Source organism: Pagrus pagrus, assembly GCF_965226575.1.
Source record: "Pagrus pagrus genome assembly, chromosome: 19".
In the NCBI taxonomy this organism is placed as follows: Eukaryota; Metazoa; Chordata; class Actinopteri; order Spariformes; family Sparidae; genus Pagrus; species Pagrus pagrus.
In genome coordinates this window covers 115,001-141,327 of record NC_140203.1, presented here as the reverse complement: position 1 = coordinate 141,327, position 26,327 = coordinate 115,001, and the positions used below count along the sequence as shown (strand labels likewise).

The following is a 26,327-nucleotide window of genomic DNA, read 5'->3' as shown; positions in this document are numbered from 1 at the left end:
TTGTGACGTCACATGTCTGTAGTTTTTACAATAAAAACATTCAAACACAATTTTGTATTTATGTCAGGTTGACGTGAATCGTCCAGAGAAGGATGAACAGCTGATTTTTTTACTGCAGTGTGTGTGTGTGTGTGTGTGTGTGTGCCGCTGCGGTCCGACAGGCGGCGCCAGTTCACCTACACGCTGTTGGTAAACCAGCAGAAGAAGAAGCTACAACAACAGCCTCCGTCGGCCATTTTCCTCCTCCAGCTGCCTCCAGGCTGTTGTTTTCTGATTATTTCGTGTTTAAAATAAACAACACAGGACTTCAGCTTTAGTTACCTGAGCGCGAGACAGGAGCACGTCACAGCGGCTGTGATGGCGGCCGACCGGCGCGAGGACAAAGGTGAGGAAGAGCGAGCTGCTTTGTTAGCAGCAGTTAGCTGTTAGCATTAGCATGTGTGCTATCTTTGTTCTGGTGAGGTGCTCGTTGTTTCAGCCGCGGATCGATCATCTTCGGCACATCGATACATTATTGATAAGTATGTTAGTCAGCGAGTGACTCGTTAACAGGTGAGTCACCGACCTGCAGCAGCTGTGACGTGTCTTCTCTTTCATTCATCATGGCGGCTAACGCTCACTAATCGATCCGTCTATCAAACTCTTCTTATTGGTATAGATTACGTCTCTATCGACATATCGATAAGGCGTTGTCGTTTAGTGTCACAGTCACCAGACATTATTATGTGTAATATTCATTCATTAATGTCAAGTTAAAATGTGTTCTGATAACATGATGAAGCTGATCAGGTCATCGATCACATGGTCAAATATGACTCATGTTGAGAGCTGCAGCTGATCAGAATCAGAACACTTTATTGATCTCCGGGGGGAAATTATTTTAGTTCCAGATGCTCCGTGCAAAGTAGAGATACAATACAGCATGAAGGAACAAGAGAGAAAGATATAAATGCAATAGTAAAGTAGGCAACAAATGAAATAAAATAAGATGGAATACTAAAGTAGACAATCTCAATCTCAAGTGTACAATGACCAAGTATGTACATATATACAGTGCAATAAAAAATATGGTATATGCAGGGCCGCCCCTGGCAAAATTGGGGCCCTAAGCAGAATTTTATTTTGAGGCCCCCCCCTTTACAAAATGACTGTATCACAAAATGCCATTTAGGTTTACAACCTTTTATTAGTAGGAACAAATCAAATGAACGGCCTCTTTCAACAATGGAACAAGCCTTTTACAGATGCAGGCTGCTTCAGTAGACACGCTGCCTGATGGCCCTTGTGACGTACTGGGTGCTGGCCTCACAAAGATTAAAATGCAATTAATGCAAATACGACTACAGCTAATAATATTCATTATGATTTGATTTGATGATATTTCTATATTTAAATATTTTTATATACTTATTTTTACATTTAGTACTTAGGTTCTATATTCCTACACTGCTGTTTGCTGCTGCAACGCTTTACATTTCTCTTGTGGGTCAAATAAAGGATTATCTTAATTTTATCTAATCTCCCTTTCTTATCTAATGACTTATGAATTAAATTCACCAAGAGATGGCGACATTTTACCTCCATAAAAATAGCCCAAAACTTCTATTGATAGCATAGATTGATAGGCTATAAACCTGAGCCAACATACGACCACCAACTGGTCAATTAACCGCTCCTTTTTCAACAGAGGTGAATGTAGATGCAGTTAACAAGACATTCAATAAATGATAATCAGGGCCGCTGGAAAATTTAATCTCCAGTCCACATCTAGACAGAATTATCCTCTCTTCTGTCTCATGATTAGCAGGCTAGCAGCTGAGGTGTTCATGCCACAACATACCCAACTTCAAGTGAAGCACGAGCCTCCTCTTGTTTAGACTTTGTCTTTCTTTTGCTGGCTCCGGATTCATATTGCCGTTTGGACGCCATCTCTCCACCTGCATCCAACTGCCTGTCGGCGCATCTGACCGCTGATTGGTCAGATGCTGCGTGCTGTCAATCATTGCGGCAACGTGTGAGGTGTCAGATTACTCGTCTCTTTTTTTTTTCTCTCCTGCCTCGGGCTGACTCGGTGCTCTGCGCGCGCCTCACGGCAGCGATACACATATATATACATATATAAATATATATATATAAATATATATAGCCATTTGAGTCCGAACATCAGAGGGAGGAGTTGTAAATTTTAATGGCCACAGGTAGGAATGACTTCCTGTGGCGCTCAGTGGTGCTCCTCTGTTTGACCAGAGCGTTGTGGAGAGGTGAAAGTCACACTGCAGTATCGCCCGCAACTTGGACAGCGTCCTCCTGTCTGACACTGCTGTCAGAGTGTCCAGCTGCACCCCCACAGCGTCACTGGCCTTCCTGATCAGCTTGTTTAGTCTGTTGGCGTCTGCTACTCTCAGCCTGCTGCCCCAGCACACAACAGCAAACAGAACAGCACCGGCCACCACAGACTCATGAAACATCCTCAGCACAGTCCAGCAGATGTTAAAGGAGCGGAGCCTCCTCAGAAAATAGAGGCGGCTCTGTCCCTTCTTGTAGAGGACTTCAGTGTTCTTAGTCCAGTCCAGTTTACTGTCGATGACCACACCCAGATATTTGTAGTGTTTATGGATCAATATGGAATGTATGACATGTGATCAATGATGGCGTCACAGATCAGAACAGGCACGTAAAATCACATCAGTATTTTATTGTTGAAATCAGAATACATAAATTATTCCTCCACTCAGATCCTGACTGTGTGTGATTGATCCTGACCGTGTGTGATTGATCCTGACCGTGTGTTATTGATCCTGACCGTGTGTGATTGATCCTGACCGTGTGTTATTGATCCTGACCGTGTGTGATTGATCCTGACTGTGTGTTATTGATCCTGACTGTGTGTATGTGATTGATCCTGACTGTGTGTACGTGCTAACAGCTAACAGCTACTAGCCGCTGCAGCAGCTGGCTGAGCCTCTAGAGCCGCGGCTCGGCTCACGTTAACCGCTACGAGGTTGACGGCGAGTTCCTCTCGGTCAGCTGGTGAAGCAGCGGTCTGATGAGCATGATGACATACCACCAGATGCCGCGGTTCGGACACATCGCGCGATTCAGAGGCATTCGGACGCATAGGCCCATTTTAAAAAGTGTATTTTAGTTTTATTATTATTATTTTAATACGTTCTGCAGAGAAGGGAGACTAGTGTCGGACACGGTTTGGAATGAAAGGGAGAAAACATGACAGAGTAACACGGTGAATATCGCTAGTATAGTATATAGATTTTTTTTTTTTTTTTTGAAGACGTTAGTTTAGGTGGCAGCGCTTTCCTGTTAAGGCGGCCGCCTTAACAGGAAAGCGCTACGGGAAACCCTGGTGTATGACAGTAGACTTTATGTTCCTGGGTTTATTTAGTGTTAGTGACGTCGTCCTGCTGCTGCGACCTGCTGAGTGTAAACAGCTTGTTGTTGTTTCAGACGGCGAGCTGAACGTTCTTGAAGATCTTCTGACCGAAGCTCCGGATCAAGACGACGAGCTGTACAACCCCGAGACAGAGCGAGACGTCAGTGACAAGAAAGGTACAAGTACTACTACAAATACTACTAGTACTACTACTGCTACTCACAGTAAGTCATCTGTACTTGGGTGAGTTATTTAACCCTCTGCTCTGTCTGTCAGGAACAAAGAGGAAGAGTGAGCGTTCTGGCAGCCAGGACTTGAAGAGACTCCGCCCCTCGTCAGGCCATGCCCCCTCCAGGTCCTCCTCCACCAATAAGAGAGCTCCGGGTCCACCTCTCTCATCATCCTCCTCAAAGAAGGTGGCATCCAGCCCCCGCGGCCGCCACGCTGCCGCCACCACCAGCAGCTACCGTCACGAATACTATGAGGAGCGAAAGGGGCGGCGAGGAGCTCGAGAACCAGCGAGAAGCCGCGGAGGAGACGACGTACGACGGCGAGAGTCTCAGAGAGGGCTGGAGGGTCTGAGCCAGGTATTCATCGTACTATTACTACTTAATAATACCACTGATACTACTAATAATAATTGTTCTCATATTGACTGAACACTATATTTATAATGACATCAGATAAAAACTACCACAGCCAATCAGCTTCCAGTTTGAAAGCCAATTATATACATTTTCGGTTTGCATTCAGAAGCTGCGACGTGACGAACGGCGAGTAAGCCCCTCCCCCCATGGCAATGACAACCAATCAGAGGAGGAGGCAGCAGCAGAGTATGGCTCAGAGCCGGGGTCAGGAAGCTCCTCCCCCACTGCCTCCCATGTAGAGGAAGAGGAGGAGGAGGATCAGGAGGAGGAAGAGGAGGAGGAGGAGGAAGAAGAAGAAGAGGAGGGCATGGAGGAAGAAGAAGAGGAGGAGGAGGAGGAAGGAGAGAAGGAGGATGAGGAGGAGGAAGAGGAGGAGTATGAGCGTCGTGGTGGTGAGGGGAATGACTACGACACTCGCAGCGAGGCCGGCGACTCGCGCTCCGCCTCCTCCGTCAGTTTCTCTGATGACGGCGAGTCTGTGCACTCAGGCTCCGCCTCCGAGGCCTCAGGTAACCATGACAACAACCAAAACAGTTTTTCTTAATTCTGACCCACTCCAAAACTTCAAGTTATCATCATCATCAAGTTAGTTCAAGAAGTGGAAACAAAGTTTAACTTGAGAACAGACGTGAGCGGATCGCTGCTCCGTCTGTAGCTGTGAGTTAATTCTGTGCTCTTATTCTGAAAGGTTCGGAGAAGAAGCGGGAGAAGCTGTCGTCGTCGGTCCGAGCTGTTCGCAAAGGGATGGAGAGTAAGGCGGCCATCTTTACTCTCTGTTACTGATATTAATGAGCTGTGATCAAGGACACATGTTGTTTTAGTTCCTGCTGTCCACTCAGAGACATTAATTACATGTGTTATTAGTGAGGTAGTCAGATTACTGCTAGTTTAACGTGAAGTAATCAGATTACAGCCACTTCCTGTGTTGCAGACATGTTGAACTTTGTTGTCCCTGCAGGGAAGTTTGTGATCTGTCAGGATCCGAGCAGTAAGCTGCGTTACATCCTGCGAGACGCTCGGTTCTTCCTCATCAAGAGCAACAACCACGAGAACGTCTCGCTGGCTAAAGCTAAGGTTAGCTCGTGTTTACAAGTTCACTACTGTTGTTGTTGACATTTTGATGTCCAGTCTGATGAGAGGCTGTCTGTGTGATGTTCAGGGTGTTTGGTCCACGCTGCCCGTCAACGAGAAGAAGCTGAACGCAGCTTTTCGCTCAGCTCGGAGCGTCATCCTCGTCTTCTCCGTCAGGGAGAGCGGCAAATTCCAAGGTCATTATCGCACGCTGCTCGTTAGTCCTTCCTCTTCTTCTTCATTAGTTCCAAAGATTTAAATTCATCAGCCTTCTTCGCCTCGTCTTCAGGTTTCGCTCGTTTGGCCTCAGAGTCTCATCACGGCGGCTCACCGATCCATTGGGTTCTTCCTGCCGGCATGAACGCCAAGATGCTGGGCGGAGTCTTCAAGATCGACTGGCTCTGCAGGTAAACGTGTGTGTGTGTGTGTGTGTGTGTGTGTGTGTGTGTGTGTGTGTGTGTGTGTGTGATCATCACTGCCACGTGTCTCTGACACGTTGGCGACGGGACCACAAACCTCATCAACAGCCGCATGACAGTCTTTGGTTTGATTGTGGTTCTTCAGCTGGATTCAGAACCCACTTTGGACTGAATGAAGTGTGTGTGCACTGAACCCTTCACTGCTGTCTCCAGAGCTAACATTAGCCTGTTTGCCCTGCTAGCTTCACGTTACTGAATGAACCCTTTGAATCCTGAGACCTGACGGCTGAGACCTGACGGCTGAGACCTGTCATGTCTGAGCTGACAGCAGAACCTGTGTCTGAATGCTCATTGAGCTGTAGACTGACGCTGGTTCAGTCTAAAGTCTTCTTGGCGGTTCAGTGTTGACGTCGCTGGTCTCACTTGTTACTGCTGATGGATGCTGTGTTGACATGACAGGAAGTGACTTCACGTCTCTCAAATCAACTGAAGGAGTTTTATTCTGTTTCTTCAACAACAAAACAAAGATGACTTTTAAAATAAGGTTTGTTTTGTAGTTAAAACCTACATTACGTCCGACAGCGTGTTACACACCGGTGGTTTGTGTTGACCGCGGTAACTTCAGCAGTGGATCAAAACAAGTGTTTGTGCTGCCGACAGCAGAACCAGTGAACAGAACAGATGCAGCAGTACGGCTCGTTACTCTGGTGGACGACGGTCTGAGCAGTTTAGTGACACCGAGCACGACTCTCAGGTTCAGTGCATCAACACAAGGACACGAGTGCTGATCAGCTCCACCACCTTTATCGCGATCGTGAGGTCGCGATTGTTGGCTCACATGTTCCTGCAGGTTTTCACACAGATGGTGTTTCTTTCAGGAGGGAGCTTCCGTTCACTAAGACGGCTCACCTGTCAAACCCCTGGAACGAACACAAGCCCGTCAAAATTGGACGTGACGGACAGGTGAGCTCGCTTCATTTTCTTCTTCTTCTGTTGTCTTTTTAGTTGCATTAAACATTTTTTTTGTTAAATATCTTTCAGGAGATCCAACCGGACATCGGCGCTCAGCTCTGTGCCCTGTTCCCATTGGACGAGAGTGTGGACATCCACCAGGTGGCTCGTCGCGTTCGTCACAAGCGTCGGACGCCATCAGAGCCCCGGCCTCGGGGACGACCTCCGCAACGCGAACCGGGAAGGTTAGCCAATCACCAAGCTACTCCTCCCGCTTCCTGTTCTTCTTCTACTGCTGCGACCACGGCGCCACCTGTTGCTGGACGACGGAGACGGCCGCTGCCTTTAGCCGGTGGCTAGCTATTGGTGGCTAGCGTTGCCGGTTCTCTGGTTGTTGTTGTTTTCCAGTCTGGAGTTTTCCACCAGAGTGACGCCTCGCTCTGCGTCTTAAAGAGTCAGGCAGGAAATCAAAGATCCTCGTTAACAAGTGTCAAAGTCTCAGAATGATTCTCAGTTAAATTCTTACGCTTTAATTAATTAATTAATTAATTGTGTTTGAAATTTAAATAACAAACAAGGTCATTTGTCTTTTACATAAATTTGGTATTTTATAGTTTTTAAACTTTCAGAAATTAAATTTTCTAAATTTTGTTGTTTCTAAATTTGTGCTCTGAAGCTCTTCTTCCTCTGCAGGAGCTTCGTACTTCAGGAGTCTAAAAATCAAAATGTTTGGCGTTTAGCTGGACTGTGGCTGACCCTTTCAGAATAAAAGCAGAAAGGACAAGCGTCACTGGCCGGACTGATGGAGGAGGGGGTGGGTGAGGGGCGAGCGAGGTAGAACTAAAGCAGAAAGAGAGAGCTGCCAGCGAACTGTTTCTGGGTCTTTGAGGAGGTGGGGCAGGTGGGGGGGCTCTGGACTATATCCAATGAGCGGGTTGGGTGTGTCAGAGGGGGCGTGGCCTCTGGACTTTATCCAATGAGCAGGTTGGGTGTGTCACAGGGGGCGTGGCCTCTGGACTATATCCAATGAGCTGGTGAGATGTGTCAGAGGGGGCGGGGTTTCTTCACCTGTCCAAACAAGGTAAATTTACAGAATTAAAGGAAAAGATGGACTCGATAAAAATAAATAAATAAAATCCGCTCGGACTGAAAAAATGATGCCCCCCCCCCCCCCACCCTCACCCCTCCCCCCTCCCCCCTCCATGAAAGGACAGTTAATCCTCCCCAACACACACACACTGAGTCAGGACTGAGCTCATTGTTAACCACAAACTGCTGATATTTATTGGTGTGTGTGTGTGTGTGAACTGAATATAAAGTGTGTGTGGGAGGAGGAGGAGGAGGAGGGGAAATAAAAATAAAAGCATCCAGAACGACGGAGCGACAGAAAGGTTTCTGTTTAAAGGACTGGTGCTGGTCTGGAGGGGGCGGGGCTGGGCCAGAGGGGGCGGGCTTTGTGTAATGATTGACAGGACTGCACCATCATCATCATCATCATCACCCCCCTCCACCCTTTCAAAATAAGAGGGTTTGTTTAAAAAAAGCCTTTACATGGACTGATGAGGAGAAAAACTGTTTTTATAATCAAAGTGTTGTTGACACAGTCAGACAAGCCCCTCCCACATTTACAAGACCGGTATGTTGTCCCTTTAAGAGACTTCTTCTTCTTTGTTTGTTGTTTTATTGTTGTGTGTGTGAAGCAAACGTTTGTCAAAATGATGTCAGAACACAGGAAGTTACACACATATGGACCAGAACATAACAACCCCCTCACAGCCTCGGGACAGACCACGAAGACCACCACAGAGACAAGGACAGCAAGTGTAGTATCAACAGAGGAGGACCAGGGGACAGGTGACAGGACCAGGGGGCAGGTGACAGGACAAGAGGCATGACCAGGGGGCAGGAGACAGGACCAGGAGGCAGGTGACAGGACAAGAGGCAGGACCAGGGGACAGGAGACAGGACCAGGGGGCAGGTGACAGGACAAGAGGCAGGACCAGGGGACAAGAGGCAGGTGACAGGACAAGAGGCAGGACCAGGGGACAGGAGACAGGACCAGGGGGCAGGTGACAGGACAAGAGGCATGACCAGGGCACGGGAGACAGGACCAGGGGACAGGAGACAGGACCAGGAGGCAGGGGACAGGACCAGGAGGCAGGACCAGGGGGCAGGTGACAGGACAAGAGGCAGGACCAGGGGACAGGAGACAGGACCAGGGGGCAGGTGACAGGACCAGGGGGCAGGGGACAGGACCAGGGGGCAGGGGACAGGACCAGGGGGCAAGGGACAGGACCAGGGGACAAGAGGCAGGACCAGGGGGCAGGGGACAGGACCAGGGGGCAGGTGACAGGACCAGGGGGCAGGTGGCAGGACCAGGGGGCAGGTGACAGGACAAGAGGCAGGACCAGGGGACAGGAGACAGGACCAGGCGTCAGGTGACAGGACCAGGGGGCAGGTGGCAGGACCAGGGGGCAGGTGACAGGACAAGAGGCAGGACCAGGGGACAGGAGACAGGACCAGGCGTCAGGTGACAGGACCAGGGGACAGGACCAGGGGTCAGGGGACAGGACCAGGGGACAAGAGGCAGGACCAGGGGGCAGGTGACAGGACCAGGAGGCAGGACCAGGGGGCAGGGGACAGGACCAGGAGGCAGGACCAGGGGGCAGGTGACAGGACAAGAGGCAGGACCAGGGGACAGGGGACAGGAGACAGGACCAGGGGGCAGGTGACAGGACCAAGAGGCAGGACCAGGGGGCAGGGGACAGGACCAGGGGACAAGAGGCAGGACCAGGGGGCAGGTGACAGGACCAGGAGGCAGGTATAAAACACATGTTCCCATGCAGTGTGAGACAGGTGTATAGCAGGTGTCTGTTTGGAGCTAATGTTAAATGTAAACACACCTGGTCTCACCTGGTGTGATGACACCTGGTCTCACCTGATGACACCTAGATGACTCAGAACCTTCATCTTGTATTAGTCGTAAAACACACCTGATGACCAGATGACCTGATTTTTGGGAGTTTTCTTCTTCTGTTTGAGTTTGACCTGAGTGAGTCCTCCAGTGTGTATTAATGTGTGTGTGTGTGTGTGTGTGTGTGTATTGTGTGTATGTGTGTGTCTTACTTATTGACTTGTCTACGTAGGCGTCGTCCTGAAGAGTACGACCTTCACGGCAGGAAGCGACCGCGAGCCGACGGTCCGCCTGACTTCAACCAGCGAGCAGGTCGTTAATCTGAACCGCCAGTCTGTCTGATGATTAATGAACCTGGTTCTGTTTTCATTTAATGAACCTGGTTCTGTTTTCATTTAATGAACCTGGTCATGTGTTGATGGAAACACAGCTGACCTCGCTGTGTCACTGTGTTACTGTAAATGTTGGCAAATTTATTTTGAAATCAACACTTGAGTTAAAATATTATTTTGAAGATGAATTTTAGTCGTATAATTAGTATTTTAAACACGTTAAAATTAATTTCTGTGTCTGTTGTTTTCAGTTTTTCAGTCTGATGGTTTAAACTTTTGAACTTGTCGGTTCAGTTTCGGACTCGTTGGTGCTGCTCAGCTCAGAATCTGTTCACATTTAACACAAGAGTTTAATTTGTTTTCAGGGTTCATCCAGGACCTTCGTAACCAGCCAGTGGACAGGTGAGAAACACTTTGTCACTCACCTGAAACAGGTCACAGGAAGTGGGCGGAGCCACAGCAGCATTCACCCGTAAAACGTGACGGACACACAAAAGTAAAAGTAGAAGATGTAACAGGTCCAGTCTGAATCTGCAACAACTTGTTAAAAACAATATAATAATCTTCGTTCAGACTCGGTTTTTATTATTTATTATATTTACATGTTTTCATTATTGACAAAAGTTCTGAAGATAAAATTATTCTAATGTAGTTTTTTGTTTTCAGACGATTCTCCAGCGTGAGACGAGACGTGTTTCTCAACGGGGTGAGTCACTAGCATGTTAGCTTAGCTCCATCCTAACAGGTGAGCATGTTAGCTTAGCTCCATCTTAACAGGTTAGCATGTTAGCTTACCTTCATCATCACGTTAGTATGTTAGCTTACCTTCATCTTAACGATTGTGTTCGTGTGTGTGGAGGTGTGTTCAGGTGTGTGTTCAGGTGTGTGTGGAGGTGTGATCAGGTGTGTGTTCAGGTGTGTGTGTGGAGGTGTGATCAGGTGTGTGTTCAGGTGTGTGTGGAGGTGTGATCAGGTGTGTGTTCAGGTGTGTGTGTGGAGGTGTGTTCAGGTGTGTGTGGAGGTGTGTTCAGATGTGTGTGGAGGTGTGATCAGGTGTGTTCAGGTGTGTGTGGAGGTGTGTTCAGGTGTGTGTGGAGGTGTGATCAGGTGTGTGATCAGGTGTGTGTGGAGGTGTGTGTGGAGGTGTGATCAGGTGTGTTCAGGTGTGTGTGGAGGTGTGATCAGGTGTGATCAGGTGTGTGTGGAGGTGTGTGTGTGTGGAGGTGTGATCAGGTGTGTTCAGGTGTGTGTGGAGGTGTGTTCAGGTGTGTGTGGAGGTGTGATCAGGTGTGTGTGGAGGTGTGTGTGGAGGTGTGTGTGGAGGTGTGATCAGGTGTGTTAAGGTGTGTGTGGAGGTGTGATCAGGTGTGTGTTCAGGTGCTTACCTGTGCTTCCTGTTTCAGTCTTATAACGACTACATGAGGGACTACCACCACAGCGTTGGTCCTCCGGCTCCGTGGCAGACTCTGGTACGACTCTGTGTTATTGATCCTGTTTCCTGATCGATCAGGTTATTGACGACAACTCAATGCTGATGTCATGTACGTGTCCTCAGGCGGCGTACCCCGGCGTGGAGCAACCACCCCCACATCACCCCCCCTACTACCACCACAGTCACCCCCCGCCCCCCCCTCACCAGGCCTACCATCACCACCACCACCCCCCTCTACCGCCACACGAGGCTCCGCCCCCTCGCTTCAGAGACAAGCAGCGAGCGCCGCAACACCGCGCCTTCACCTCCAGCCCGGTGAGTCTCTGGTTTCTATGGAGATTCTACTGACTGCAGTGACTTCCTGTCTCTCTCATTTCATGTCTCTTTGACTTCCTGTTTCTTTGACTTCCTGTCTCTCTGACTTCCTGTCTCTTTGACTTCCTGTCTCTCTGACTTCATGTCTCTTTGACTTCCTGTCTTTGTTTGTTTTTTTCCCATCATGCAGCATGACTACGACATGCGTGTGGACGACTACCTGTCTCTTTGACTTCCTGCCTTTGACTTCCTGTCTTTCTGACTTCCTGTCTCTTTGACTTCCTGCCTTTGACTTCCTGTCTTTCTGACTTCCTGTCTCTTTGACTTCCTGCCTTTGACTTCCTGTCTCTTTGACTTCCTGTCTTTCTGACTTCCTGCCTTTGACTTCCTGTCTCTTTGACTTCCTGTCTTTCTGACTTCCTGTCTCTTTGATTTCATGTCTCTTTGACTTCCTGTCTTTGTTTGTTTTTTTCCCATCATGCAGCATGACTACGACATACGTGTGGACGACTTCCTGTCTTTCTGACTTCCTGTCTCTTTGACTTCCTGTCTTTCTGACTTCCTGTCTCTTTGACTTCCTGCCTTTGACTTCCTGTGTGTTTGATAGATTGATGATTTGACCTGATGTTTGCCTCCGGAGGATCAATAGTCTTATTGATCAGTTATTGGTTTATATTCTTGTCTGACGTCTTGTCCTGTTTTTCTTTTGTTTGTTTTTTTCCCATCATGCAGCATGACTACGACATGCGTGTGGACGACTTCCTGCGACGGACGCAGGCGGTAGTGAGCAGTCGGCGTGAGCGCGAGCGGCAGCGGGAACGCGACCGTGGCGGACCGCGCCGCGAGAGAGAGAGAGAGCGAGCAAGGGACAGAGACAGAGACAGAGAGAGGGACAAGGAGAGGGGGCGGTACCGCAGGTGATCTGATGATCATATCCTGTCAGCCTGTAGAGGCTTTTATTGTGACAGTCGGCAGTGATTTGGCTGGTTTCCTGTTTTTGTTATTTTTGTTGATTATGAATAAAAATTAAAACAAGTTTCATGATGACATCATCAGTTTTTATGTGAATAAAACAATTGGTGGTTTTTGGTGAGTTTGATCAAAACTCTTATTTTGATGATCCTGTGGTAAAAGGGAAGTGACATCACAGCACAGGGACACGCCTGTCAGACGTTAAGGTGTTAAAACAAAAAATGTAAATTAATTTTTTACAGTGTAATCTCTCCTGAGCATTCACTCTTCATTTCCCAGAATCCTCTCTGTGGGCGAGGCGCTCTGATGATGATCAGCAGGACGTTTATTTCATGTTCTGAAATCATTGCTTCTTTTATTGTGAAAGGTTCAGACTCCAGATTTTATTTTTAGATGATTTTTGTGAAATAAAAACTCGTCCAGCTTCGTTTATTTATTTCTCTTTTTAGTTTTATTTTGTATTTCACTTCCTGTACAGACTCTATAAAAACATTTAAAGAGTCTCGTTATTTTTATTTTTACTCTTTAATGTCTTTTTAAATACATTTAAAGAAAATCTGCTTCCTGTAAAACTCAAATGTTGTTTTTCATTTTTCTGCTTCTGACTGATTGGTTGTTACCGTGGTGACCAAAAGTGCAGCTGATCAGTTTTACTGTGTATTGATCCGCAGCAGGTTGATCTGATCTGTGTTAAAAGACAATTTGAAAGTGAAACTTTGTTTCCTGTTTCTGGACGGAGGGGGCGGAGCTTGTTTGTTTTTGTACAAAATAAAAAATAAAGCCTGAAATCAGCTGATTTGGATTTTTGTGTGAAATGTTACTGAGCATACATCTGTTGTAATCTGATTACCTTCGACAGTACTCAGACTTCTGCCAAGTACAATTAGATTTAAATTAATATGATTACTATTGAATGTAATCAGATTACTGTCAAAAGTAGCAGCAGTTTGTTTACATTGATAAACAACAAAAATGATATTTGTTTCTGATTTATTCTCTTTGTTTCTGACTGCCTGTTGCTCTGCTGCCACTCTTCTTCTTCTGTCCGCAGTGCGGCAACACCTGCTGGTGACGGACGGTAGTGATGCTGACAGTGTTGGTTTGTAAACAATTGTTTACATGAAGGATCTGAAACATTTCCATTATTAATATTAATTCATCCAACTCTTCCTATCTTCAGTCGTTCTCTCTTCGTTGCCGGCTGCAGCACTGCAGGAAGAAGACGCCACCCCAGACGATGGTGATGGCGCCCAGCAGTCCAAGCTGTGATACTGGAACCAGTTTAGGTCATGTGACGCCAGCCTCAGGTGTCGCGCTCCACCGTGTCGCATCACAAACTCCACCCAGAAGACAGCGGTGCTCAGTGGCGCCACCGGCTGGTCGCGGCCTTCCTCTCCTCCTGCCTGCTGCCGAGATGCTGCTGCTCCAGCAGACTACTCCATAGAAGATGTGGAGCAGGCGCTGGAAAAGGTACCATCACGCTTTTATTCTGAAGGGACAGTCAGGAAACTCTGACATCACTCATTTATTGTTTTCTAAAAGAGACACACACACACAAAACAAAAAGTCAGAGCTCACAGCAGGAGTTTGTCCTTTGCTCTCAACATGGGCCGATCCCGGGCCGATCCCGGGCCTGAACTCTGGCAGAGCGCTGGAGGAAGAGAAGCGGAGATATGTGACCGCCTCAGTCTGATCGCAGCTGATCGATGAGCCGATCAGACCTGATCAACACTGATAGATCTGATCTGTGACAGGAGCGACAAAGTGCCGCCTGCGCTCGAGGAGCGGGTCGTTAAAATCAACGTCAAGAATTTCTATCAAAATAAAAGTGAAACATTTGAATGAACGGGCTCACAGTAAAATACTGAATACTACTGAAATACTGGAACAAACTAGTTTCCATTACTGACGAACGCACCGATCATAGAGCTCAGGGCTAAAGATCCATCAAACCTGGTTCAGCTCAGAACCGTCAATGATGCTCAGTACAAGGGACAAGAAAAGCCTGGCTGCAGTGAGGCGTTCTGGTGAGGAAGCCCACTGGTGGACTTTGAGACATACATGCACATCTTCACTGAGAAAAGCAAAAGATCAAATATGACAGAGTGACACCAGCTCCTGCACGACTCATCCACCCTCTGACAGCAGTAAATATAAATACAAACACATCCTGTCTGTAACATTTAATGATGAAAAGATAAATAAGGATGAACATCAGATATTTGTGATGCTTTGAACAACGTGCTGCTGCTGGAGATCAGTCTGACGTGTTGAACTTCTGCTGCCTCGTGAGCCTCCTCAGACCAAACCTGTGTTCACACTGCACAACGCCGCCTCTGTTGTTGACGAGGAACTTCAAGGTGTAGATATCAGGAAAGCAACTGGGAGGATAAACTACACCCACATTCTTTAAAGCTCTGTGCTCCATTTATGTCTGATGAAATAACTTGTCTTTCTGATCTTTACATTCCTGCTGCAGTGATCACGAACATCTGACATACTGCACGTCGTCCCGCTGCACGAAGGAGGCGATGAAGCTGATGATAACCAATCAACCAATGTCCGAACTGCCTCGTCTGAAGTCCTGGAGTCATCAGTCAGTAATCAGCTCAAATCATTCCTCTCCACTGATGCTGTGTTGAGTAGTCAGCCGTCTGTGACTGGACCTCAGGTACTCATGATGGTACACCTGCTGTGGATGAAGGGAAACACTGGACCTCAGGTACTCATGATGGTACACCTGCTGTGGATGAAGGGAAACACTGGACCTCAGGTACTCATGATGTTACACCTGCTGTGGATGAAGGGAAACACTGGACCTCAGGTACGCATGATGTTACACCTGCTGTGGATGAAGGGAAACACTGGACCTCAGTTACTCATGATGTTACACCTGCTGTGGATGAAGGGAAACACTGGACCTCAGGTACTCATGATGGTACACCTGCTGTGGATGAAGGGGAACACTGAGCTGCCCTCTTTGTGGATCTAACACAAGCTTCTGATACTGTTGACCATGCTTTGCTCAGAAGGTTCACTGCTGGTTCTGTCTTATTCACAGTTTATATTAACATTGTTACATCTTCTACAACAAATTGTGACGCCCACCTTTATGCCGATGACACAGTCCTGCACTGCTGCGATAACACTGCACACAAAGACTTCACAATCCTCCAACAAGCTTCTGACAAACTGCGAGTTTCTCTTTTTACCCTGAAACTCGTCGTCAGTGCTCGTCTGCGTGGTCCACCAACAAGAGGTCTCTGAACAAATGTTTGTGTATCTGGTTGGATCAGAGACTCGTCTGTACACTTCATATTAACGCACGTGTTTGCAGACAAAAGATCGGTTATTGATACACAACCAGAACTACTGTCCCCGTGTTCTGTCAGAAACGGGTCATTGAAGCGGTCTCTTTACCTGTCCTGGATTATGGTGATGTCATCTATAGACATGCGTCTGTCTCCACTCCGTCTGTCAGATTCATTACTGATGACTCATCATTTTATTCTACATGAAACTGTTGTGCACCTTTGACAGTACGACACGTTGCTCTGTGTATATGTTTGTTGTTGTGTTTGTTATTTGAGCTCTCCACATCATTGAAGATGATGATGATGATGATGATGATGATGAATATGTCACGTGAGCCACTTCAGTGAAGTTGGTTTTAAGTTGGATATTCGACAGACATTCACAAGAAGCCACACACACATTTCAAGTGCACCCGTATTACAGACTTTACAGTAAACACACGGAGAAGACGGCGACAGCGTGTACCGACTTCCTGTTTTCAAAATAAAACAGTGGGATATTTAAAGCAGAGATACTGTGTTTAAAGCTATTGAGAAGCTATTGAGCTAAAATGCTAATATTTACATGTAAAAATTAATAAAAACTAATATAACATATTTAGAGATGTAAAATGTAAAAACAAGAGGCGTCTCTCATGCAGCCAGTGTAGTTACATGATCCTACACTGATTTTGAGTCAATTGATCACATGACCTGGAAGCTATTGAGCTAACATGCTAATATTTACATATAAAAATTAATAAAAAATATTTAGGGATGTAAAATGTAAAAACAAGAGGCGTTTTAGCGATGAGAAACACGCTAAAAAACACGGCTGCTGTGACGCCGTGACGCTGTGCCTGGGATTACCGTAACAGCCGTATATCACTGAATGAATTGATTAATCCAGGTGTGTCTGACCATTGTGACTACTGAAGTCAGACACACCTGGATTAATCAATGTGTCCAATAATGTAAGACAGGAAATAAAGGAGCCTGCTCAAGTTCAGGAAGTCGTGGAGTTGTGCATCAGGGCGGGAGAACCCGGCAAGATGGCGAACTGAGCGGTCGCACGTCACGAGCTCTCACACAGAGTTCCTCCAAACTCGTCTTACTGAAGTTATCTCCTCCCTGAACGTACTTTCTGAAGTCTGTAAGTGGTCTGTGAGTAGTATTTCAGTAAAAACAACTGTAAAATGTCTATAAAGAACTTTTCACCACGCTCCCAAATGAGGGACCACGAGCACGCCTCACAGGCTTTGATGGACACCGACAACAGCGGGACAAACGGTTGTTAGACGAGGACGGTGAGTCCTATCCTTCTACCCCGTCCAAAGGAGCTCATACTCGGAAAATGTCAAGACCAAATGAAGACGAAGTATCAAACTCTGCAATACTTGCAGCAATTAACACACTGATGGCCAGATTTGACACACAAGAACAAAGGTTTGAAGATTTTGGCGTGCAGCTAGAACAGAATTGTGCGATGATCGCTAGCTTGACCAGAACTTCTAACTTCATACCGCGGAGGTCAAAGATTGCAAGACTAGAGTCTCGGTGCTGGAAAAAGAAGTGGAGCACCTGAGGGCAGTAAATGCTGAAATAAAAGAAAAAGTAAGTGAGCAAGACGGATATAAACGGAGATGGAGCCTGAGAATCAGAGGAAGGAAAGAAAAGATGAACGAAGACACCAGGAAAGACGTGATTCAACTACTGAGCAAGATAGCCCCTCAACGGGAGAAAGATATGGAGGACACTGTGGACACTGTTCATCGGATCGGCAGGAAGACGCAAAACAAAACACAACAAATCATCATCCAGTTTTCAAGACGACAACGCGTTCTGGAAACTGACGAAGGAATCAGGGTCTGCACTGAAGCAGGAATCAGGTTTATGGAGGACCTCACGAAGGAGGACAGAATGGCGAGAGAAGCTCTCCGACCCCGCATCGACCAGGCCAGGAAGAAAAACGGTCGCCGCATCCAAGCTGAAGAGAAACGCTAAACTTCTGGCACATCTACAATGAACAGGTGTACGGGGAGTTTATCTGAGGAGACACTCGAACTGATCACAACACCAAGCAACCTTTGGTGTTTACACTGCTGTGACGTTCTCCAGCAGATGGTCTGTTTAAACTCTAATTTCTCTTTTGTTTCATTGAACACAAGGGGACTCAAAGACAATGTGAAGCGAAAAGCTATATTTTGTTTTGTAAAGGGCGAAAAGCACTTTTCTTCAAGAAACTCACTCAAGTGCTGCAGACTGCTGCTTCTGGTCGAACCAGTGGGGAGCAGGATACTGTTCTGTCACGGTCCAAACAAATCCGCAGGTGTTGCTATTTGCTTTAATAAATGTCCTGGAAATGTGATAACGCACAAAGCAGACGAGAAAGGCCATTGGTTGGCAGCTGGTCTAAATATTGAAGGTTGTTGTATTATTATAATGAATGTTTATGGATATAATAACACTAGTCAGAATAGACTTTAACTTTTAGAGGTCTCTGAGGCTATAAATCAATATAAAATCTGTTACAACACTAATTTAATTTTGCTCGGTGGTGATCTCAGTATTGTACCTGATGAGTGGCTGGACAGATGTCCCTCAAAATTTACAGATCATCATTTCAACACATTATTCTTGAATTTTGATACACATTCTCTAATTTAATGGTTAAGCAGCTCTCATGGCTAAAACGTGCACCACCAACAGATCACTGCTCATTATATCTGAAACTGAAACCAAAATCAAGTCCTGAGAAAAGAAATATCAATTGGAAATTTAATGCAGATTTACTGAAGTCTGAACACAAAAAAAAATCAAAGAGTTGTTACTAGAGATTAAATTTGACACAACTATTGGGAGTTAAAGTAATAGATGGGATAAAATATAAAGTTAGGCAATTCTCTATCAAATTTGGTAAACAAAGAAGCAAAGATGTACAAGAACAAGAACTTTACTTAGTTCAAGAAATCGATAAATGCTGTAAAAGGTCACCAATGTCAGATGCAGATATGTCGAACTTTATGATTCTCCAATCAAAATTGGATGATTTATATCTAAGAAGAGCCCACAGCGCTTTCATAAGATCCAGGGCAAAATGGACGGAAGAGGGGGAAAAATACTGCTTATTTCTGAGCACTAGAAAGAAGAAGACGAGAGGAATGCTATTAATGTTCTTATGATTAATAACTCAGCGTGTGCAGATCATAAACTGATATCTGAAGAAGTACACAGATTTATTCAGTTTTATATTCCAGAGAAAGTGCTGCTGCTCTTTTTGAGAATAAAAACCCACCTTCCTCCTCTAAATATTGACTTTGTTGAGATGTGTGACTCTGAAACTGAAATGTGGGAACTGGAAAAAGTAGTTAAAAATATTTCAGTTGGAAAATCTGCAGGACAGGACGGACTAACTACACATTTTTACACATTTTTCTGGCAAGATATCAAAGAACTGTTACTTTACACCATTCGGGAATGTTTTCTGAATAAGGTCATGATGCCGACAATGAAACAAGGATTTATAACACTCATCCCTAAACCTGGAAAGGACAAAACAAGTATAGATAATCTAAGACCAATAACATGACTTAATGTGGATTATAAACTATTCACCCGTATCTTTGCCAACAGGTTAAAAGAACGTTTGCCTCATGTTATTAGTGAATCCCAGTCTGGGTTCCTTAGAGAACAGTCAATTCACAACAACGTCAGATTAGTAGACTCATTAGCCGATGCAGATAAGATTGAAGATGATGGTTTCATTCTGTTTTTGGACTTCTGTAAAGCATTTGATACAGTCGAACATGGTTTCATGATGGGTACATTGAAATATAAGTATACATTATGCCTGTATAATGTATACTTATACTATGTAAGTATACATTATGCCTGTATAATGTATACTTATACTATGCCTGTATACATTATGCCTGTATACATGCCCCATCTCTGCATGTCACTGACTTCACTTCTTCCCCGGAGTCCTTGTGCTTTCTAGTCCTACAGGCTCTCATGGATCCTGGCCGCGCCCGGGTCGTGGATCGTGGATGCGCCCACTGCTATGGCCCTGCCTGACACCCACCACTACTGTTGCTAATATTAGTCATATCTCTGTTACATACGTTCCACTACTATTATTGTAATGCATTACTACATACTATCCTTACCATTAATCACTACTACTGTTATCACTAGTAATCACATTTCCATGTGCATTTCATCATTATTGCTGTAATACATCTTTGTGTACTTTCACTCCTGTCAACCATCGCTTATAATTGAATACATTGTGATCTCGTTGATCTGCTCTGTACATGCGACATCTATTGCACGTCTGTCCGTCCTGGGAGAGGGATCCCTCCTCTGTGGCTCTCCCTGAGGTTTCTTCTGCATTTTTTTTCCCTGTTAAAAGGGCTTTTTTTTGGGGCAAGTTTTTCCTCACTCGAATCGAGGGTCGAAGGACAGAGGGTGTCGTCTCTGTACAGATTGTAAAGCCCTCTGAGGCAAACTGTGATTTGTGAATTTGGGCTATACAAATAAAATTTGATTTGATTTGATTTGAAATATTTTGGTTTTGGTGAATGTTTCCGAGAAGTAAAGATGTTCTACAAAGACATAAATAGCGCTGTAATACTACCAACTGGAACATGTAATAGATTTACAGTGAAGGGTGTCCGACCTCACCTTTACTTTTCATTTTAGTTGCAGAAGTGTTGGCAGTTATGATTAAACATTCAGAAAATATACAGCAGTTAAATGTTATGGGAAGACCTCTAATCATTAGTCAACTGGCGGACGATACGACTCTCTTCCTAAAAAACACAGATACCAGAGGCCTTAAAGGTTATATCTGTTTTCTGTGAGGCTTCAGGGCTCCGTCTGAATCTCAGTACATGTGAATTAATGGCAATTCATGATCACCCCCTGGTGTCTATTCAAGGTATTGCAATCAAAAAGGATCTTGGCATTATTATTTCCAAGGACTCACATTATAGAGAGAAAACCAATAGAATTAACAACAGAATTATTTTAACACCAGGAACGACTACTGGGCTGTAATTGATTCCACAGGCTCTCATCTGTATGATTAAGGGAACTTTAATGTACATGCCGATAACACCTGAATTACCCACCCTGTCCATAAATAACCAACCTTTATTAGAAAAAAAATGTAACAACACATTTCTGAGATCTAATCTCACCAAATAATTTTTTCCATTTTCTCTCAAAAGACAACACATATTAAAATAGTGCTCCACCTTGGATGAAGAGAACTAGACGTGAGTTCCTTTCCTGTCTCCCCTCCAGCGAAATGAAAGAGCTACACTTCAAACAATAAATGACATTTATCCTTATTCCTAAGACTTAAATTTGATTTGGACTGTAATGAATGTGCTTTCTGTACAACAGAAGCAGAAACACGTGAACATTTAATGTTCTCTTGCAATCTATCTGATTTGTTTTGGAAGGACTTGGATAACCTGTAATAATAAAGAACTTATAATAATGTGAGATTTGGTTTCATAATGGAGGACAGAAAATTAGAATATAACATAAATAACCTGGTTATACTCGCTAAATACTTTCTACACACATTTTCAAAAGCTACCACACGTTTCTACATTTGTTTAAAAGAACGTTGATTCATTAAAACTTATGAAACCAAAGAAATCCCTGCTGCTGTATGACAGTTTATCAACTTTTACTTTTGATTGATCCCTTTAAGAATGTCTTTAATTTCTTTTCTGTTGCTTTACTTCTGTTGTTGATCTGTTTATTTTCTTCTTTGAATGTAAGAAATGTGACGCTCAGTTCTGAAAGCAACGACTCTTCTAATTGCATTTGAATATGTTTATTTGTTTTGTGTTTTGCACCTTTCAATAAAGAAAAAAAAAAAAAAAGTTGTGCATGAGGGCTATTGTGGCGGCGACAGATAGGCTGGCAGGTAGACAGGTAGGCAGGGAGACAGGCAGGTAGGTAGGCAGGGAGACAGGCAGGTAGACAGGTAGGCAGGTAGGCAGGTAGGCAGGCAGGTAGGCAGGGAGACAGGCAGGTAGGCAGGCAGGCAGGTAGGCAGGCAGGCAGGTAGGCAGGTAGGCAGGTAGGCAGGGAGACAGGCAGGTAGACAGGTAGGCAGGTAGGCAGGCAGGGAGACAGGTAGGCAGGTAGGCAGGCAGGTAGGCAGGGAGACAGGCAGGTAGGCAGGCAGGCAGGTAGGCAGGCAGGCAGGCAGGTAGGCAGGGAGACAGGTAGGCAGGTAGGCAGGCAGGTAGGCAGGGAGACAGGCAGGTAGGCAGGCAGGCAGGTAGGCAGGCAGGCAGGCAGATAGGCAGGCGACTAGAGGCTGCCGTCTTCTGTAACAGTTTGTTAACTGTGGCCTTGAGCATGGGGCGCTTCAAACGAGGGAAGAGACGGAGGACCACAGACATGTGGGACAAAGCCGCAGGGACAGACGCCATCGTCCGCTCTTTTACGCGTCATCATGTTTGTGAGGTAAATCTCCCAGCAGGTGTTTGGACCTCCGTCACACGTGACGTGTTCAAAACCACCAAAAAACAGTTCACCAGCTGGCTGAAGATCATCTGGAGAAAGGACAGACGAGGAGTCCAGACAGCAGCGCTCCGTGCAGGTGTGTGTGTGTGTGTGTGTGCGCGTGCGTGTGTGCGCGCGTGTGTGTGATGAGGGGTGGTGAAACACTGTTTAAAAAAACCCACAATAATCTTTTATTTTTCTGCGGCGGACCCAGACGAGACTGAACTGGGAAACACTGCAACTTAAATGTATATTCTATTTATTTATTTATTTATTTATTTATTTATTTATTTATTTATTTATTTATTTATGTATTTCTTTATTTATTTCGAGTGAGAGCTGGCAGGTGTCACAATATGTGTGTATTATTTACATTCTTATGATCACCATTCTTCTGTGCGTTCACTTGCTCTCTACACTTTTTCTGTAACTCGAACATCGGTATGTGCTGTTAGTTTTCTTATTTCAGAATTTTTTATGATTCTTTTTTTATTCAAGTGTTACAGTGTAAGTGAATGGGAGGAAATGTCATACAATCTGAACATACTGTACACGTACTGTAATACATCTACACAGTACGTGTGTACCTCGCTACAGTACATCGGCCTACGTAACGCATCATACAGTCTTTTCTGGCACGTAGCCTGGTGTAATAAGGACACATCGTTTACTGCTGACAAACTTCTTGTACTTTAAACGGTTACTTCATGTGAAAGTCTTTGTAGATGTAAAGGCTTATTTTACTGAAATACTACATAATGTCATACTGCCTGTACTTATAATTTGGAAACGGCAGCAGCAGCTACCAACTCCCAGCTCGCGGACGCACTTTACAGAAGAGATGCAGTTTCTGTTTACTCATTAACCGTCTTACAGAAGCGTGTTGCTACCTGCCAGAAAGTTCGCCGGTTCAGTGGATGATGAAGATGCACAGGATGAAGAGATTGACGAGAGACATCGCAAACCAGGACGAAACAAGTTCACATTTTTATAACAAAAAAAAAAAAAGGGAGAAAATAAAACCAAAACATGAATAAACTCAGATCTTCATGGACGGACACAATATGTCATGAGTCTTCATGTTGCACACTTGCGTTTAAATGCCAGCATGTTGAAAAAAGTCATAGTCACAAAAAGAAATGCCGCTTCAGTGTGCAGCTGTCCACAAAGAAACAAGCCAAGATCAACAGAGACAACAATAAGTTTTCAAGTGATTCGCATTGGTGCAGTTACACACAGAAAAAATCAAAGACAGAGATTTTGACCTGCGAAGAGGAAAAATAGCAAAAGCTATCACCAAAGACGTCATGCTGAAAAATACACCGGTTCATGAACTAACAGCTGGCAACATAACTCGCAGCATGACCAAGAAGTTTTAGAGAAAATCTCCTCTGAAGTGAAGACGAGTTCAAGGCTTCACAACGACGTAATGCTGGAAGTAACGCTCACGCAGAAAGTCATCCAGCAGAGCAGCAGTCTGCATCGTCTACAGGTCATCTCCAGCACCTACACATCGATCCACCTGCTCTACATTTGTACACAGAGGGTGGACTGAACACCTGAAACACCGTCAGCTGTCACTCTCTACCTCGATGCCACAGGCAGTTCTGTTATTGGTTTCAGTTCCTGCTTTATCACACTGACTCCTGGAGTTTAAGACACAAAACCAAAAAACAAATAGCAGGTTGAGACAGATCATAGCTGGGCTGTGATTAACAGTGTGCAGAGGGTACGAAGGGACAAACCAAAGGAATTACAACCTTTACAGTGCTTCATCTTCGCTCTGCCCACAGTCTGAAGGCTGTATTACAGGCCGACAGAGCCATAAAGGAGTACGCCTCATACACCTCTGCTTACCTTCTCAACTGCACTAGCATGAAGCTGGCTGTGGAGGTTTTTCATCACGTGTGCTGTTTGATTCAGAGGAGGACACAGAAAGCAAAGCCTGTCTTGATGTGTGTGTTTTGGAAAACAAATGATGGAAGGTGAGAAGAAGACAAAACTGCAAACACCATTAAAGGAAAGTCAAGTGTTTCAACTCCACAGGGACCGAGCAGAAGGTGACGTCCTTTCTGACGATGCTGCTGGCACAAAAACCAGCACCACTGTCCTGGTGTTATCGACGTGCTACTTAGAAACGACATGGGGATCTTTCCTTCATGGAGTGGTTTGCTTCTTGGGGCTCTTTCACGGCACACGAAGACAAAAGTTAAAAAAAGAGACACAAACTGCCGCGTTGAGCTGTGGTTTAGTTTAGTGAAGCGCTCCATCCTGCAGAAGAGATGTTGTGTCCAACATGTATGCCTCCATGCAGGGAAGATATCTGGAGCACATCGTGCAACAGAGCCTTCAATACAAGTTCAGGCGAGTCGGATGACGACCCTGTTGAACACTGGAGCGAGCGAGACAGCTCTGCTGGACGGTCCCAGTCAAAATCAAAGTACTGAAGTCCACCAAAAGAAATAACTAAACCCAAGAGCCAGATGAAGACAGCAGCAGTCCAACAGAACCGCAGAGACGAAGACAAACAGGTGAGGTTTATATGTTTTGTTATATGTGAAAATGAATTAGTAGTTATTATTACAGGGCCATACTAAAATCCTATCAGACACAATAATTAACATAATTATAAATAAATCTGTCACATTTGGAACATACACTTCTTTATCCTTTGCAGTTGACCCAACTGGAGAACAGGGACAGCGAGGTGGTTCAGGCGCTCCTGAGCCACCTCGCAGAGCTGTGGAGGTACGTCTGAAGTTATTATGAGTTATTGTGATAATTAGAGAGTAAAGTCAGTCAAATGTCATCATCCTATTTGACACTGTTTACTGTTATTAATTGGACAATCAATGTGTTGTTTCTATCAGGTTATCACACACTCAGTGTGATGGACACCATCTGTTTAACTATACAGCAGGTTGTGTTCTGTCTACGAAAGGTAAAGGTGTGTGTGTGTGTGTGTGTGTGTGTGTGTCTATGATGAGTAAGACTGTTTACTCACTCCTGAGCATAAAAAAATGAAGAAATTCAAAAGTGCAACACTAAAACTAGTATGAGAGAGAAAAACCGTTGTCATAAGTGAACTATTAGTTTGTCTTTGAATTATTATTTTTTTGAATATGTAATTATTCCACTTGCAGGTGAACTTCACTCCGTCTGGAGCTGCTCCATCATTTGCTGGTCAACAATAACTGGAACTTGCTGGTTTGTAAATTTTGGATCTTGATCTCCTGATTTTTGTCTTTAAATGCAAATCGTCTACCAAGTAATGACACAAAAATATTGATCGTGCCATGAGCCATGTAGTAGGTACACTGACTGAAATAACCACAAAGATGATGGCACAGCGCAGTGAAACAGACAAAGAGACACTGACAGACTGCACTGATAGGAGCCGTGCTGCTGCCTAAATTCATATTAATATCACACATATCTCCATCACCGTGTGGCACTCTCAAAATGTTGGGCCAGAAGTGTTGTAGACATTGTTTGTGTTGTCACAGTACATGCAGAAACCAGCACAGTGGACCTGGTGGATCCAAAAGACATCGGAGCTGAAAGCCTCACAAAGTGCCGCTGAAAGAGTCCGTTATCAAAGGAAGTGTACCTGTTTTCATTCAATGGGCCACATGCCAAGGCTCTTTTAATGATCAACAGCTGGGATAGATAACTCTAAAAGGTCAAATATGACATTTCTAAAATGATATGGGTCCAAATGTTGATCAAAGATGTAAAGCCAGTGATTTATACAACTGCATTCAATGTTCAGACCTTGAAGCTCTGACTCAGCTGCTGGGACTTCACTTGTAAAATACATTATAAAAATGACCCACGCTACATTTTTTACATCTGCAGCAATGTCAGTTCAAAATGTTATCAACTGATGCGTGTCCCTGAATACATGTTTTGTAGTGAGAGCTAACAGAGAGAAACTTTTTCTATCTTGCTAGGTGTTGACGTAACTGTCTGTGTCGTCCTGTTCCCGTCAGTGTGACGAGCTGAAATCCATGCAGGATGCAATCATTGTATCCTGCATGGATGTTGCACTGTCTCCTT

The 26,327-nt window shown here is 45.0% G+C and overlaps 1 protein-coding gene across 2 annotated transcripts; it reads left to right on the top strand.

Moving 5' to 3' along the window:
* The first annotated feature begins 201 nt into the window (after positions 1-201).
* ythdc1 (YTH N6-methyladenosine RNA binding protein C1) lies at positions 202-13,237 on the top strand. 2 transcript variants are annotated; one of them, XM_084382911.1, is made up of 16 exons: positions 202-385; positions 3,463-3,564; positions 3,665-3,975; positions 4,145-4,544; positions 4,724-4,786; positions 4,994-5,109; positions 5,195-5,303; positions 5,396-5,513; positions 6,404-6,488; positions 6,567-6,721; positions 9,623-9,702; positions 10,088-10,124; positions 10,389-10,428; positions 11,126-11,191; positions 11,278-11,469; positions 12,202-13,237. In XM_084382911.1, the coding sequence occupies exons 1-16, from the start codon at positions 358-360 to the stop codon at positions 12,388-12,390; spliced, it is 2,091 nt and encodes a 696-aa protein (XP_084239037.1). In that variant the 5' UTR covers positions 202-357; the 3' UTR covers positions 12,391-13,237. The 2 variants fall into 2 exon arrangements, with proteins under 2 accessions (XP_084239037.1, XP_084239036.1); XM_084382910.1 differs by having other exon boundaries at positions 4,142-4,544.
* The last annotated feature ends 13,090 nt before the right edge of the window (positions 13,238-26,327 follow it).